This window comes from Aedes albopictus, chromosome 2, assembly GCF_035046485.1.
Source record: "Aedes albopictus strain Foshan chromosome 2, AalbF5, whole genome shotgun sequence".
In the NCBI taxonomy this organism is placed as follows: domain Eukaryota; kingdom Metazoa; phylum Arthropoda; class Insecta; order Diptera; family Culicidae; genus Aedes; species Aedes albopictus.
The window spans coordinates 434770552-434788009 of NC_085137.1; the positions used below are offsets into that span (position 1 = coordinate 434770552).

General features: G+C 39.8%; 1 protein-coding gene across 7 annotated transcripts in view; it reads left to right on the forward strand.

Moving 5' to 3' along the window:
* The window catches only part of LOC115254554 (tyrosine-protein kinase Src42A), a 487102-nt gene that overhangs the window by 239733 nt on the left and 229911 nt on the right, over positions 1–17458 (forward strand). Inside the window, exon 1 of one of the 7 annotated variants that reach the window (XM_062853659.1) lies at positions 7–728. The exons of the other annotated variants lie outside the window; for them this stretch is intronic. Coding sequence (XP_062709643.1) covers positions 526–728 — 203 coding nt within the window. The 5' untranslated portion in view covers positions 7–525. Of the gene's footprint in view, positions 1–6; positions 729–17458 lie in introns of those variants that run through there. 7 annotated transcript variants of the gene reach the window in all.

Sequence of the window (17458 nt, forward strand, 5' to 3'; positions counted from 1 at the left end):
GAAGAGGAACTTCACTCCAGCAACGAAAACAATCGCAACGAACTCAACACCCCCGCAAAGTCCCAAGAGGTTCCACCCTCACCGGACTACACCACCCCCAAAACCCAAGACGCCTCCAAGAAACCCACCCGAGCGCGTCGCTTCTCCAACATCCTGTCCTACAGCCCCCGTCAATCACCGCCTGCCACCACGGACGCAGACTCCTCCAAACTCTCCAACACCAACGGATCTCGCCTAAAGAAAATCGCCGCCAGCGATGAGGATCTCTACAAACGGGCCAGCTCCAAACACCACCACCACCACCACAAATCCCCACCCCCAAAGTCCAACGACGACGAACTGTACTCCCGAATCGGTCGGCTCCGCAAATCGGCCACCGATTCCACTGCCCTGTGTGACAAACTCCAACCCCACCCCCACCAAAACCCCTCCCCCTCCAGAACCCACCTGTTCTCACCCAGCGCCAAATCGAACAACCTCCTCCTGCCCCAACCCGGTGCCATATTCAAATCCAACTCGCTGGACATGCTGGCACCGAGTCGGTTCGCGCGGAATCCCCGCTGGAGTCGGCAGCAGCAGAATGGTGGGCCGGTGCGGAAGCTGAGCCCGCTGGTGCTACCCCGGAAGAGCGGATCACCCATCAGTGGTGCGCCACAACAGCAGCAGCAGAAGAAAAGTACCCGCCGACTGTCGGAATTCACCCGCGGAGAGTTCCTGAATGAGAAATTGTAAGTAGATATGATATTTGTTCAATAAGGTTATGACTTATATATTGGCGGAATTTTATAATTAGGAAATTCAACTGTTTCTAGAGGTTTTTTTTTTTCAAATAATTTCTAATCGATTTCATGGATGAAGTCATAAAAAACTTTCTAAAATTTTCCAAAAATTTCTCCTCAGTCTCCAGGAATTCCTCCAGGAATTATTCAAGAATTCGTACAGGAATAATTTAAGAAATTCTCCAGAAATTCTCAAAGAAATCGCTCTACAAGAATTCTCCAATTTCCAAGAATTCTCCAAGACTTCCTCCAGGTATTCTCCAAAAGTTCCTTCAGGATTTTTTTGAGAAATCTTACAGGTATTTTCTGAGAATCCCTACAGGAATTCTCCAAGAATTGCTCCAGAAATTCTCGAAAAATATCTCCAGGTATTCTCCAAGGATTTCTCCAGAACGCTCCCGGGAATTCCCAAAGAATTCTTCCGGAAATTCTTCAAGGATTCCTCCGAATTCGCCAGGGAATTCTCCATCTTCCAGGAATTCCCCAGGGAATTCTCCATTAATTCCTCCGGGAATGATCCAAGAATTCTCCAGGAAATGCTACAAGAACTCTTCCGGGAATGCTCCAAGAATTCCTTCTAAAGTTCTCCAAGAATTCTCGGAGAAATCTTGGAGGAATTTTCCAAGAATTCTTCCAGGAATTTTCCAAGAATTCCTCCAGGAATTTTTCAAGAATTCCTCCAGAAATTCTCCAACAATTTCTCCGGGAATTCTCCATGCATTCCTCCGGGAATTCTCCAGGTATTCTCCAAGAAGTCCTGCGGGAGTTTTACAAGAATTCCTGCGGTAATTCTCCAATAATTCCTCCGAGCATTCTCCAACAATTCCTCCGAGAGATCTTCAAAAATTCCTCGGAAAATTCTTCAACAATTTCTCAGGGAATTCTTCAACAATTGCTCCGGGTATTAGCCAAGAATTTTATAACATTTCCTCCGTAAATTCTCCAAGCATTCTCCAAGAATTCCTTCGGGAATTCTCCAAAAATTCCTCCAGGAATTATCCAAAAATCCCTTGGAGAATTCTCCAAGCATTCCTCGGGGAATTGACCAAACATTCCTCCGCGAATATTCCAAAAATTACTCTTAGAATTCTCAGAAAATTCCTCCGGGAATTCTCCAAGAATTCCTCCGGGAATTCTCTAAGAATTCCTACGGGAATTCTCCAAGAACTCTTCCGGGAATTCCCCGAGAAATCCTCCGGGAATTCCCCGAGAATTCCTCCAAGAATTCCTCGGAAATTATCCATGCATTTTCCAAGAATTCCCCCAGGAACTCTCCAACAATTCTTCCGGGAATTTTCCAAACATTCCTTTGGGATTTCTTCAAGATTTCCTCCGGGAATTCTCCAAACATTCACCAAGAATTTCTCCGAGAATTCTCCAAGATTTCCTCCGGCTATTCTTCATGAACTTCTCCAAGAGTTCCTCCGGGAATTCTCCAAGAATTCTTCCGAGAATTCTCCAGGAATTTCTCCGTGAATTCTCCGAGAATTCCTCCAGGAATTCTCTTAGCATTCTCCAAAAATTTCTCCGGGAAATCTCCAACAATTTCTCAGGCTATTCTCTAAGAATTCCTCCGGGAATTCTCTAAGAATTCCATCTAGCATTTTTTAGTGTTCCTCCAGGAGTTCTCAAAGGATTCCTTTAGGAGTTCTCAAAAATTCCTTCAGGAATTCTTCAAGAATTCCTCCAGGAATTTAAGTATTCCTCCGAGAATTCTCCCTGAATTCCTCCGAAAATTCTTCCAGAATTCTTCGAGAATTCTTCAAGAGTTCCTCTGGGAAATCTCCAAAATATCCCCCCGGAATTCTCCAAGCATTCTCCAAGAATTACCCCGGAAATTCTCCAGGAATTCCACCTGGCATTTTCTGCGGGTTCCTCCAGGAATTCTACAAGAATTCCTCCAGAATTTTTTCAAGAACCTCACATGGAATTCTTTAAGAATTCCTCCGAGAATTCAGCAAGAATTCTAGAAGAATTCTTCAAGAATTCTTCTAGAATTCCTCCGAGTATTCTCTAATAGTTCCTCCGGGAATTCTCCAAGAATTTCTCCGAGAATTCTCCAAGAATTCCTCCTGGAATTCTCAAGAAATTCCACCTGGCATTTTCCGAGGGTTCTTCCAGGAGTTCTCCAAGGATTTTTCTTGAATTCCTCCAGGAATTTTTCAAGAACCCCACCTGGAATTCTTTAAGAATTCCTTCGAGAATTCATCAAGAATTCCTTCGAGAGTTCTTCAACAGTTCCTCCGGGAATTCTGCCACAATTTTTCCGGTAACTCTTCCAAAAATCTCCCGGGAATTCTTCAAGAATTGCTCCGATAATTCTCTGAGATGTCCTCCGAGAATTCTCCAAGCATTCTTCAAGAATTCTTCCGGGAATCCCTTCAGGAATCCTCCAAGAATTCCTCCAGGAATTCTCCAAGAATTCCTCCAGGAATTCTCCAAGAATTCCTCCAGGAATTCTCCAAGAATTCCTCCAGGAATCCTCCAAGAATTCCTCCAGGAATTCTCCAAGAATTCCTCCAGGAATCCTCCAAGAATTCCTCCAGGAATTCTCCAAGAATTCCTCCAGGAATTCTCCAAGAATTCCTCCAGGAATTCTCCAAGAATTCCTCCAGGAATTCTCCAAGAATTCCTCCAGGAATTCTCCAAGAATTCCTCCAGGAATTCTCCAAGAATTCCTCCAGGAATTCTCCAAGAATTCCTCCAGGAATTCTCCAAGAATTCCTCCAGGAATTCTCCAAGAATTCCTCCAGGAATTCTCCAAGAATTCCTCCAGGAATTCTCCAAGAATTCCTCCAGGAATTCTCCAAGAATTCCTCCAGGAATTCTCCAAGAATTCCTCCAGGAATTCTCCAAGAATTCCTCCAGGAATTCTCCAAGAATTCCTCCAGGAATTCTCCAAGAATTCCTCCAGGAATCCTCCAAGAATTACTCCAGGAATTCTCCAAGAATTCCTCCAGGAATTCTCCAAGAATTCCTCCAAGAATTCTCCAAGAATTCCTCCAGGAATTCTCCAAGAATTCCTCCAGGAATTCTCCAAGAAGTCCTCCAGGAATTCTCCAAGAAGTCCTCCAGGAATTCTCCAAGAAGTCCTCCAGGAATTCTCCAAGAAGTCCTCCAGGAATTCTCCAAGAATTCCTCCAGGAATTCTCCATGAATTCCTCCAGGAATTCTCCAAGAATTCCTCCAGGAATTCTCCAAGAATTCCTCCAGGAATTCTCCAAGAATTCCTCCAGGAATTCTCCAAGAATTCCTCCAGGAATTCTCCAAGAATTCCTCCAGGAATTCTCCAAGAATTCCTCCAGGAATTCTCCAAGAATTCCTCCAGGAATTCTCCAAGAATTCCTCCAGGAATTCTCCAAGAATTCCTCCAGGAATTCTCCAAGAATTCCTCCAGGAATTCTCCAAGAATTCCTCCAGGAATTCTCCAAGAATTCCTCCAGGAATTCTCCAAGAATTCCTCTAGGAATTCTCCAAGAATTCCTCCAGGAATTCTCCAAGAATTCCTCCAGGAATTCTCCAAGAATTCCTCCAGGAATTCTCCAAGAATTCCTCCAGGAATTCTCCAAGAATTCCTCCAGGAATTCTCCAAGAATTCCTCCAGGAATTCTCCAAGAATTCCTCCAGGAATTCTCCAAGAATTCCTCCAGGAATTCTCCAAGAATTCCTCCAGGAATTCTCCAAGAATTCCTCCAGGAATTCTCCAAGAATTCCTCCAGGAATTCTCCAAGAATTCCTCCAGGAATTCTCCAAGAATTCCTCCAGGAATTCTCCAAGAATTCCTCCAGGAATTCTCCAAGAATTCCTCCAGGAATTCTCCAAGAATTCCTCCAGGAATTCTCCAAGAATTCCTCCAGGAATTCTCCAAGAATTCCTCCAGGAATTCTTCAAGAATTCCTCCAGGAATTCTCCAAGAATTCCTCCAGGAATTCTCCAAGGATTCCTCCAGGAATTCTCCAAGAATTCCTCCAGGAATTCACCAAGAATTCCTCCAGGAATTCTCCAAGAATTCCTCCAGGAATTCTCCAAGAATTCCTCCAGGAATTCTCCAAGAATTCCTCCAGGAATTCTCCAAGAATTCCTCCAGGAATTCTCCAAGAATTCCTCCAGGAATTCTCCAAGAATTCCTCCAGGAATTCTCCAAGAATTCCTCCAGGAATTCTCCAAGAATTCCTCCAGGAATTCTCCAAGAATTCCTCCAGGAATTCTCCAAGAATTCCTCCAGGAATTCTCCAAGAATTCCTCAGGAATTCTCCAAGAATTCCTCAGGAATTCTTCAAGAATTCCTCCGGGAATTCTCCAAGAATTCTTCAAGAATTCCTTCGGGAATTCTCCAAGAATTTTACCTGGCATTTTCCGAGGGTTCCTCTAGGGATTCTTCAAGAATTTCTCCGGAAATTCTCTATGAATTTCTCTAGGAATTCTTCAAGAATTCCTGTGGCACTTCTCCATGAATTTCTATGAGAATTCTCCTATAATTCTCCAAGAATTCTTCAAGAATTGCTCCAAGAATTATTCAAGAATTCCTCCGGAAATTCTCCACGAATTCTTTCAAGAATTCCTCCTGAAATTCTCCAAATTTTCCTCCAGGAATTCTCCGAAAATTTCTTCAGGAATTCCTCCGAAAATTCTCCCGCGAATTCTACAAGAATTCCTTCAAAAATTTATCTGGGAACTCTATAAGAATACCCTTAAGAATCCCTTAGTTATCCCCCACTACCATCAACCTCAATTTTCGTATTCTACCAATCTCCATGTTTCCAGTAAGTAATAAACACTGACAATCCAATCGACAGGCGTTGTCTGTCCTACTTTACCGGTGGCCACGATCTAAAAAGCACAAACACACCCGTTCAAATAGTTGACGCGTGCCAAAATCATCACTGCGCGATTGGCTTCTGCTTCTGCAGCTGGTACAGGCTACCCTTTTTGGTAGACGCAGGCACTTCGGCGCTGCTGGCTGTCCACAACACTACTTCTTTACATAAGCTGTTTACGCGGCGATCTCGAAACCAAAATAACCCAGGGCCACTAATAAGCAGCACACCGCACAACTAAAGCGAATGCAAAAATAACTTCTCTCTGTGCAAAACACGCATTTCAGCATACCACCGCCGATCCAGCGAAGAAAGCCCGCCATCAGCAGAGTTGATTGACCCTCACGCCTCCACTTGGGGACTTGGTGGGCAGAGGTATCCTCCTCGCTAGCTAGCGCTCATGGAAGAGCGCCAAGGTCAAAGGCCTTCGCCTCCTGCGCCTGTGGTTCGTCGTCCAGCGAACAATCAACGGGATAGCGGAACGCAACGCAGAAGGATTAATTGCTCTTACGTAACTTCTTCGTTGCCGCCGATGTCCGTCCGCGATGAACAGGGAACATGTGTCCGACACAAGGTTAGCACTGCGCCGTTCTGCTGACGACGACGTTGCGTTGTTGTTATCTAGTCAGAATCGTGTGCAGCAGCAGCAGATCGTTGGCCTTGGTCCGGTTCTAGCCAGCAGCATCCTCCTTCTGCTGCTGCATCTAGGTAAAACTCTTGCATAATCGTTGCAGCGCGGCCCAGTGCAAGATGCACTGGATCACCACGCAACCAAGTCAAGGTCTTCTTCCTCTGTCTAATAGGACGACGACGGTGAATGCCTAGACTAGACCCTTCGCCTGTGGCTATCAGCCTACGAACAACAAACTACAAATTTGTTCTGATTTTATGCCTCGGGGAGGGGCGGGGATGCTGCGCGCACTGCGTGTCGGTATAAATTATGGTTAAATGCAATCTTGTTGCGCCGTTCTGTTCTACAATGAAGATGGAAGATAACAGGCAAGAACTTGGAAAACGATTGAGGATACGATAAAAATAGGTTTTGTGGGATGTAGGAATGGTCAAATGTCAATAAAAAAAAGGTGATTGATGATGTAGGGTAGGGCGTTGGGTCTTCAAGAATTTATCCTAGAATTCTCCAGGAATTCTCCAAGAATTCTCTAAGCATGCTTCCACGAGTTCCTGGAGAAATTCTTGGAGAATTCCTTGAGTTATCTTCCAGATTTTCCGAATTCCGAATTCGAAGAATTCTCTGAGAATTCCTCTGAGAATTCTCCAAGAATTCGTCTAGGAATTCTTCAAGCATTCCTCTAGGAACTTCTTCCGGGAATTCTCCAAGAACTCTGCTGAGAATTCTCAAAAAAATCGTCTGGGAATTCTGAGAGAATTCGTTTGGGAATTCTGAAAGAATTTCTCTCAGAATCCTCCAAGAATACCTCTTAGAATTTTTCAAGAATTCCTTCGGAAATTCCCCAAAAAATCCTCTAGGAATTATCCAAGAATTCCTTTGGGTATTCTCCCAGAATTCTTCTATGAATTCTCCCAGAATTCTTCTATGAATTCTCCAAGATTTTGTATAGGAATTCTTCAATAATTCTTCTAGGTATTCTCCAAGAATTTCTGTCGGAATTCTCCAGGAGTTGCTCTAGGAATTCTCCAAGAATTCCTCTGGGAGTTCTCCAAAGAATTCTTCTGTGAATGCTCCAAGAATTCCTCTGGGAATGCTCCAAGAATTCCTCTGGGAATGCTCCAAGAATTCCTCTGGGAATTCTCCAAGAACTCATCTGGGGATTCTCCAAGAATTCCTCTGGAAATTCTCCAACAATTCCTCTGGAAACTCTCCAATAATTCCTCTGGGAATTCTCCAAGAACTCCACTGGGAATTCTCCAACAATTCCTCTGGGAATTCTCCAAGAATTCCTCTGGGAATTCTCCAAGAATTCCTCTGGGAATTCTCCAAGAATTCCTCTTGGAATTCTCCAAGAATTCCTCTGGGAATTCTCAAAGAATTTCTTCTGGAATTCTCCAAGAATACCTCTGAGAATTCTCCAAATAATCTCTGGGAACTCTCCAAGAATTCCTCTGAGAATTCTTCAAGGACTGCTTTCGAAGAATTCCTCTAGGAATTCTCGAAGAATTCTCCAAGAATTCCTCTGGGAATTCTCCAAGAATTCCTCTGGGAATTCTCCAAGAATTCCTCTGGGAATTCACTAAGAATTCCTTCAATAATTTCTTCTGGAGAAATCGACAAAATGTTTTCATTTTAAGCATCCCTACTTCGCCACTGCACCGTGCACACGCGATGACGTTGTGATGCATAAATTCGAAGTGGCTGCCAGCTAGCTATACAGCAATGCATGCATCCATGCACCCTATACGGGTCTAAATCCATTAAAACGAAGAGGATCAGGCCATCGGCGACTAGGCCAATCATCGACGTTTGCCAGTCAACTTCTTTCTTGTGGCGATTGCATAACCATCGCATCGTATCGTATCAGAAGGGCTAATCATGTTCGAACCGGAGATGCATTTGCTGCCGTGCTTCTGATCGGTTTGGGTCATCTCCGGGAATCTCAGGTTCCAACGACCCGAAATCTAGCTTCTTTCTTCTCTTTGATCTCAAGGCGCTAGTGAATCCCGTGGAACAGTTTGTGTGCTGTTTGTATTTTCTCCACTGCCCTACCACCAAACCAGTTCCGCGTTTTTTTTTCGTCACCTTCTCGTCATCTCCAGATGAAAAAGGTGTCCGGAGCCGACTATTTGAACATCATTAGAATAAAATGTCAATTCATTTGTTTGATCGGCTTTCCAACACGGACGAGGGGCTTGGTCTCACATGGTGTGGCACTCGGTTGACCGACCGGCGGGGAACCATTAGCATAATTGTGAGATTGACTCTACGCCTCGGCCAGCCTTTATAGGCCTTTATCAGTTCAACCGAGAGGAGATGGGCGATTTTACGAGCGTCGTAAGTTGTAAAACGTGAGAATCCTCCTGACTAATGGAATTCCGGAGAGATGTCCGTCCGCGTCAAGCGGCTTTGGACTGATTTTGAGGAAGCGATGTTGTCGGTGGTACAGTCGAACATCTGTGAGACGATGATTCATGACTAATTGAGGTACTAACCAACGTTATACGAATTTTTCGAACTGGTTTCTGGAAGGTTTCACTGTTTTAGAATAGTGAAGTGAGTTTCAGTAATCTCCCCCAATTTCCATTTATTAAAGCCAGACTATACGTTGAAAAGCACTTTCATTAGCTAATGATGAAGAACCATGTTAAAGTTTAAAATCGCGCATTAAAGTCCCATATATATTTTATGGCCTTTAAAAATGCCAATTCATCCTATAACAAAAAGGGTGTGTGTTCTCCAACTGTTAGAGCCACGACACTTTCGTCGCCCAACAGAACTTTCTGATTGAAGTAGACTTCTTCAAAAGGTGAGGCTGCATACATCGCGCTGGTGGGGCTGTCACATTAGGTTTGGCTGACGCAATACAGATTTCATAATCATGTCAGCCGCTGGATGGAGAATGCCATGAAAATATCTTGGAGAATTCTTGGGGAACTTCGTTCGTACGATTGAATAACTAGAGACTTTCTGAATTAATTCTTAGAGCATTGCTTGAGGGATTTTTATAGGATTCCTGGACAGGCAATCCTAGAGAATTCCATGAATTTCTCAGAGGGATTGCTGAAGAATTTCTGGAAGAACCCTTGGAGAAATTCCTTCAGAATACCCTGAGAATTCGTGGAGGAATTCTTGAAGAATTCTTGGAGGCATTCTTGGAGAATTTTTAGAAGAAATCCTGCAGAATTTCTGGATGAATTCCTGAACAATTCCAGGAGAATTTCCTGGCGAATTCCTGCAGGCATATTTGGCGAATTCCGAGAGAAATACTCCATGCAAATTCGTGGAGGAATTCTCAGGAAATCTCAGACGATTCCTTGAATTTCTCATAAGAATTCCTGAACAATTTCTGGAAGAACTCCTGGAGAAATTCCCTGAGAATTCGTGGAGGAATTCCTGGAGAATTCCTGAAGGAACTCTTGAAGATTTTTTGGAGGCAGTCTTGGAGCATTCTTGGAGGAAATCCTGCTGAATTCCAGAACAATTCCAGGATGATTTTCTGGCGAATTCCTGCAGGTATACCTGGCGAATTCATAGAGGAATACTCCATGTAAATTCGTGGAGGAATTTCTTGCGAATTCTCGCCGAATTCCTGGAGTGATTCCCTGTGAATTCCTGACGGAGTTTCTGGAGAAGTCCTATTGTATCCTCGAAGGAATTTCTGGGAAATTCCAGGATGAATTCTTGGAATATTCCGGGATACATCCCTGGCAGATTCTTGGAGAAATATCTATCGAATTCCTTAACGAATTTCTGACGAATTCCTGGCGAATATTTGAATTTCTGACAGTATTTCTGGTGAATTCCGATGTAATTCCTGGTGAATTCATGGAGGAACTCCTGGCTAAGTTCTGGAAAAAATCCAAGCGAATTCCTAGGGCAGTGATCCTCAGCCTAACTGTATTTGCGGGCCAAAATTGAATTTTGAAAAGAGACTGCGGGCCGCAAGTCATTCAACAATTTATTTTCAAGATTCAAAACAAAATTCAATTTGTTTGATTTTTATCAGGAGATTTTATTTCACTTGCATAAATCCTGAAAATCATAGGTAATTAAGAAGAGGGTTTTCAAGACCGTAATATTTAGGTTTTGTAGTTCTTAGTATTAATAATTTTGACAAAATTATTTTAGACTGGTTACTTAAAAGTGATAGGAAAATAAACAATAGCGACAGTGGCTAGAACAATATGAACCTTTTATAGAATATTATGGATAAAGCTACAGCGTACTTAAAAGCAAATTAAAAGAGTAGAATTGTAGAAGTCTTAGACACGAACACGGACAAATTTCTTGTATGCCCCATGGTCCAGTTTTGACAAATTTCCGAATGGAGTTTCTTTCTGCAGCTTAGGGATTTCCTGAAAAATATATCGGGACTTCTCGTGGATTTTGAGAAATTTCAGAATGATTTGTGGGGATTTCAGGGTTTTCGGAAGAAATTCCGAAAAACTACCAGAAGATACTGTTGTGGGAATCCTTGATGATTTTAAAGTTTTTCTTGCGTATTTTTTAGGAAGCCAATGAAGAAAAACCTGCAGACATGATTTTCTGAGCAATGTGTGCAAGTATAGATATTTTAAGAGGAATTCCCAAAAGTATTGCCAGGGGAATGAAGAGTATCTTGCCCAATCCCTGAGGATTTTATCGAAATTCTGAGAGTTTGAACAACACTTCCTTTTAAGAGAAATTGTAGGCAAAAATTCCGTTAATTTGTTGGAATAGTTTCCTGGTAAATGTGCTAAATATAGAGCACAGACAAACAGACGTAACACTTCGAACATTTTTTGATTCAAATCATAGTCACGGAAACATATTCGCCCAATGCTAAAAGGACTAAGTTTGGCCGACCACCAACTAGGTGGCGGTAGGGTGCAAACGTCAAACTCGAACAAAAACTATGCGAGCGCCACGGTTGGGCAGTTGGCCAACTATCAAATTTTGAAAATACCGTTAAATCGGTGTACGATGAGAATTATCAGAGTGTTACGTCTGTTTGTCTGTGTATAGAGTATATCGAATACAAGGAATTTTCTTACCGATAAAAAAAAAACAAAATGGAAATTATTTTAACTTTATTTTTGTGAAATTAAACCAATTACAAATGACGAGTTCTGCCACAAGTCAAAAATCCATGGCAGATAGCCTAAGAAATTTAGCCTTAACTCATTATTTGAGCGAAACACACCGTTTTGAATGATTTAGGAAAAAAAAAAACTTTCAAAAATCTTACTTATTTTCAAAAACTGAATTTTCATTATGGAATCTATGAGTGGGCCACTTTCAAATACATTGCAAAATCAGTTCGCGGGCCGCAAAGAACCTGGTCGAGGGCCGCATGCGGCTCGCGGGTCGCAGTTTGGTGACCACTGTCCTAGGGGAATTATTAGCGAATTTATGGAGGAATCCTTGGCGAATTTTTGATGAAATTCTTAGCAAATTTCTGAAGGAATTCCAGGCAAATTCATGGCGGAATTCCTGGAGGAATTTATGGTGGAATACTTAGAAGACTTCCAGTAGGAATACACCTGGTGAATTCCTGGAGTAATTCATGGTGAATTCCAAGCGAACTTCTGGAGAAATTCCTTGAGAATTCCTGGATAAAGTCTAGTAAACTTCCTTCCTAATTGTCAGAATAATTCTTAGAGAATTCCTGCACGAATCCCCACAAAAAATTCCGGATTTTTTTTTATTCCTAGAGGAATTCCTAGAGAGTTACTTGAGGAATTGTTGTAGAATTTCTAGAAGAATTCTTAGAGAATTCGTAAGAGATTTTCCTAGGAGAATTTTTAAAATAGATTTTCTTTGAAGAATTCTCAGAAGAGATTTTTCTTTGAAGATTTCTGGAGAACTTTTTGGAGAACTCCTGGAGAAATATTTGGGAAATTCCCGGAAGTATCCTGGAAAACATTCTAGATAAATTCTTAGAGATTTCCTCAAGCAGAATTTTTTGAGTACTCTAAGAGAATTCCTGCAGCAAATCTTGGAAAAAAATTTCGATGCACTATTAGAGAATTTCCGAAACCATGGAGAATACCATAATGGGTTCTTGGAGTATTACTAGAAGTTTAGTTTTACTATTTCTGAGAAATTTCTCGGAAGATTTGTTGTTTTCCGAAAGAATTTTCAGAAAACCTTTTTGAATATTTTCGGAAAAAATGATGAAAAAAATCTTGAGAGATTTTTAGAAAAATTCCTAGAAGAAATCTGGGAGATTATTTTTATAACTATCAAAAGATGTCCGAATATATTAATTGGAAAGTTCCAGGAAGATTTTTTGAAGAATTCTTGGTGGGGCGTTGTTGTCCGGCCCAAAACAGTAGGTTATTGTAGAATTGCCAGCGCAATTATGTACAGGGTGCGGCAGGAAAAAATGCGAAAAGTTCAAGGCACTATTACACGCTAAATATGGGATATATATGACTATTTTTTCATGACAGTGTATCAGTCAATGTCTATATTCTAGCACTGAAAAATAAAAATGAACATATTTGATGTTTAAAATGTGATAATGTAGGCCTAATTAGCGGATATCAATAAACTGCGCGCCCAATGGTCATTAAACAAAATTACTATAACAGTAACATAATTAGCTCAAATTCGATGAACAACCAGACCACACTGATCCAGAGCCATGTAGTTTCACATACCAGATGAAATAAGTACATATATTTGATGATATTGTAGGGAAAATCATAAATTTTGTTTTATCAGATGCGAAATTTAGCGACCTGTATGATTTTCTGCGGTTTGAAAATTCTCGTTGTCTTCATCTTCAGGCGTCGCCCTGTAAAGGTGAGTGACTAAAATGGGAATTTTTTTAATTAACTTTTCAGAAAACTAGCCTATTATAGATCATGGAACGATGAAACATAGATTGGTTAATGTCAAATGGACGAAAATGAGGTTTGAAGTTGAAAAACACTTTCGCATTTTTTCCTGCCGCATACTGTATTGGCAACATTTCTGAAAAACAACTATTTTTTTTCTATCAGAATTTCTTGATATCTATTTTTATTCTAAAACAACCTAAGCACTTAATGGTCTTAAGTGCAATCTTCACAGAGAGGATGTCGCTGAAGCGTTTCTAAAAAGGCAAAACCTACTTTAAGTGATTTGTTTTAAAATCTTCCTCAAAAAGGTTCAACAGCTATTGTTTTTTAACCCTCCTAAAATGTTACGTTAGGCGCACCACGATGGTGTAGAACATGTTCAGCGAGCATGCCTGGGTCATGTTGACCCCAACATCCTACTAGGGTTAAATGTAGTATAATATATTAAATGAAAAAAAAACACTCGTCTGGAATTACATATTCCGAGTCATAGCCGAAATATCTATACAGACATGGAAAACCATTTAAAAACAAGGTATCTGAGAATTGTTAATTGAAAACACCCAAATTAAAAGAATGTCTAAAAAATCCTGAAATTAATACTGGTTTTTGTGTTTTCTATGAGAATAAAAAATGATGACTGTGGAAACTAATAACCTGATGATCTGGAATTTTCAGGGATTTGTTTTTCTTTGCAATCTTGCAATTCTCAATGAAATTTGGTGGTAATTAGGGAATTCCGGGGACATGTGTAGCAATCGTATGGGAGAAAGCGCGGGCGCTTTTTTTTTCTTAAGAATGTCTGCTTTTTATATTTTTATTTACAGTGAATTTTTTCTACATTATTTTTGATGAATAATTAGAAGTTGATTTTGATGAATGCTATGTGACGAACTTTTGATTGAATACCTGGAGGTTTTTTACAGGAGGTTCTGAAGACAAGGACATCGAGGTGGTCTGCATGTAACAATTTCTATAAAAAATGAATGTCTAGTGAATTTTTTGAAGATATATCGAATGTAACGTTTCCATGCCATCTGCGAACTGCAACTGCTCAAGAAATTTTCATTGCGCAAGTATTACTTGACCGTGACTTGTCCTATCCTTGAAATGCTAACTATGTAGACATTCTCTGAAACTTCTTATTGCTTAGAAATAAGATATAAATTTCGACGAATTTTTCAAGTTTTTTTTTCAGAAAGTTTGACATGAACTTTTAGAGAATTCCATGAAATTTCTTTAGAAATTTTTTAAGACCTGCTTCGGTTTTTTAGCACTTCTTCCAGAAAATGTTCTACATTTTTCTGATAGATCGTGCTCCACGAGTATCGCTAAAAACTAGTACTCCAAAAGTTTCGTGAACATTCCTCAGAGCAAACATGCAGTGTAAAATAAAATTAAAAGCTAATTTAAATAATAAACTGTTTGGATTTAATTGAAGTTTTGAAAAATTGTTTTTTAAAACCCAGAAATTTCTGGTGATTTTATACATCTGAAACTATTTAATAAAATCAGCAAACTATCTGAAAAAGTTAGTATTGTTCAATTAAGATTTAAGAATGTAAAAATGACAACCAACGGAAACATTTAAAAAAATCGGAAAATAATTTTAACCTTCCGGCAGTCACGTCGTTAGCCACCACTAACAGCACCACACTAATGCTGAGTACGTTTTTCAACGTGTTGTATGAAATACAACAGCGCGATTACTCGAGGGTATACAGGGGGTGGCCAAAATGTTTGGGATAGGCAACTTTTTTTTACACTGTTGAAAATGCTTTGACATCCATGTGCACAACAGAACATGTGCTCGATGAACAAATTGAGATTTGAAATTATGAAAAAAAAAAATCCACGTACTCCGGTGAGACTCGAACTCACGACTCCCGATTCGCTAGACGGGCGCTTCTATTCCTTCAAGCTACGGAGTCACTCGACTATCTCCGTCGCCAGTAGGCCTAGAACTGAACTCGATTCCACAATCGCACATGGTTATCTTCTTTTCACAATCCAAACCTCCTTCGGATGGGATTAGATGAACATCTAACCACATACACTGTTGTGCACATGTATGTCAAAGCGGGAGAGGAAGTTATTTTTAATTGTCGAGAGCTTCGGGCACTGCCTCCCAATTACTTATTGGTATTACAATTAGTGTGCAGTCGGACTCTCGACGGGTCGGTCCTCAGCACAAAAAAGTTCAACATGCTGTACCGTCAAATGGGGTAACTTGCAACACTTTTCGACTTTGAAGCAATATCATTGAAAATCTAAACATTTGAACCATCCTGTTGCATCGTGTACTATGCAGCAATTGATTTATCAAAATATGTTGTCACCTAATCAGGAGGTGCGAAATACATGCTTGTTGCAAGTTTCCCCATCTGTGGGGTAACTTGCAACACAGGACATGAAGTTAAGTTAGCTATCATTAAACAGCACGAACATTCTAGTGCTTAGTCGTATTGTAGATTTTTGATGAAATGCATGAAAAATGCATTGTTAAGATGTACACTAACCAATTGACATATAATTTTTCATGAAAGGGTTGATAGTTATTGCAAGTGAGAGTATATCGTTTAACAACAGGTCTCACGTCCCTCAAATATAAAATATATATGGATTTCATGATATAGTAGTAACAAAATGTCAACAATGATAATTGTCATTTCTTGAAAAGGTAGAGTGAGTCATCTTTAAGTAGTTTTTAGTTGAAGTGGTGTTTGACAATTTCAGCTAAAGTAACCTTGATTGAAACACATCTATTGAGCTTTGTAAATATCGAAGTCGTTAATTTGATGCTCAGCTGAAATAATTTAGTCCATCTAGGTTCAGAATTGATGTTGGTGATTGTTTTGAAGCGCCCATAAATTAAATTAAACTTTTACCAAGATGCAACATGAATAAAACACCATAATATGGTATTTCCTAACAATGTTTGTAAATCACGTTCAAAAAATGTCAAAAATGAGTTGTCATTTGAAAATGAACTCGTTACGTAATCAAGAAATGATCCGTTTCGGTTATTTCTGTCAAAAATATCGTGAAATGAAGATAAATAAAAGAAGATTTTGTCAAATTTAACTGTTGCAAGTTACCCCATAGTGGTTGACGAATATAATAATGATTTTTTACATTACTTAGTCGATAAGTTTATTGAACTTTTATCGTTTAGCTAAGCTTACTATTAGGTACCCTAACTGCAACCAAGGTCATCAGACTTATCGCACTTACCATAGGGGAGAGGTGAAACACGATTTTCATACTTGTTTTTATGGCATAAAATGAGTAAACCGTTTTAACAGTGTAGCTAAACAATAAACAAGGAAACAAAAATATTTTTTCCACTAAATCGATCCTTGGTATACATAATCTCTATAACCGAAATAGAAGGGCATACTAGTTTTCATTATTATTAGAAAATACTTCACATTTAGTCTATGCCATCGTGTTGCAAGTTACACCGCTGTTGCAAGTAACCCCGTTTGACGGTACCTTTCACAGAGTACATAAAAATTCTCAAATTTTGACTGCTTGTCAACCTATTAAATGTGCATTAATTTTTCGCAAAGCTAGAACCGTTCTCGTAAAACACTATTTTTAAGACTCGAAAACTGGTGAACCGAATACAATGAAATTTAAATATTGATGCTTCTTAAGTTATTAAAACATAGGTACTTTTTGAACTTTGAAAAAAGTTATGATGGATTGACACTTTTTGGATCTTTCTCTAAAAGATGTATTTTTTTTACATCAATGTCATTTAATTGTAGTTCTGATATCCAAAGATTTACTACTTCTGTTCTCAACCTATCTCTCGTAAGGTACATTAGAGCCTATTTGGATTGAAGGATGAACACATTTAGTATTTTTTGTGTGGTATTGTAAATTTGACATATTTTCCTCTATATGGGTGAAAATGTCAAACCGGTATAACTTTTTTCGTCGTGAGAAAATATTAAATTTTATAACGTCGTATCAAGTATCAATATATTGTTGATAAACGTTTAAAATTTCATTCAATTCGGTTCATTGGTTTCCGAGATAGTTCAAAAATTAGTTGTCTAAAAAAAGTGTTTTACCAGAATGGTTCTAAGCTTCGCGAAACATCAAACAATCGACTGCGAAACGATCAAATACATTTGTACCAATGATGCACATAAAATGGGTTGACAAGCAATCAAAATTTGAGATTTTTTTATGTACTCTATGAAAAGTTGAAAAGAAAAAAAATTGCCTATCCCAAACATTTTGGCCACCCCCTGTATGTTTTAATAGAAGTGCTACAGAACATAGAACTGAAAGGTAGCTTTGAAACAGTTGGGATCTTACGGCTTATAGAAAGATATAACTGCACAAACAATCAAAACAGTCCCGGATTTTTTTTTTTGTTCAATATTT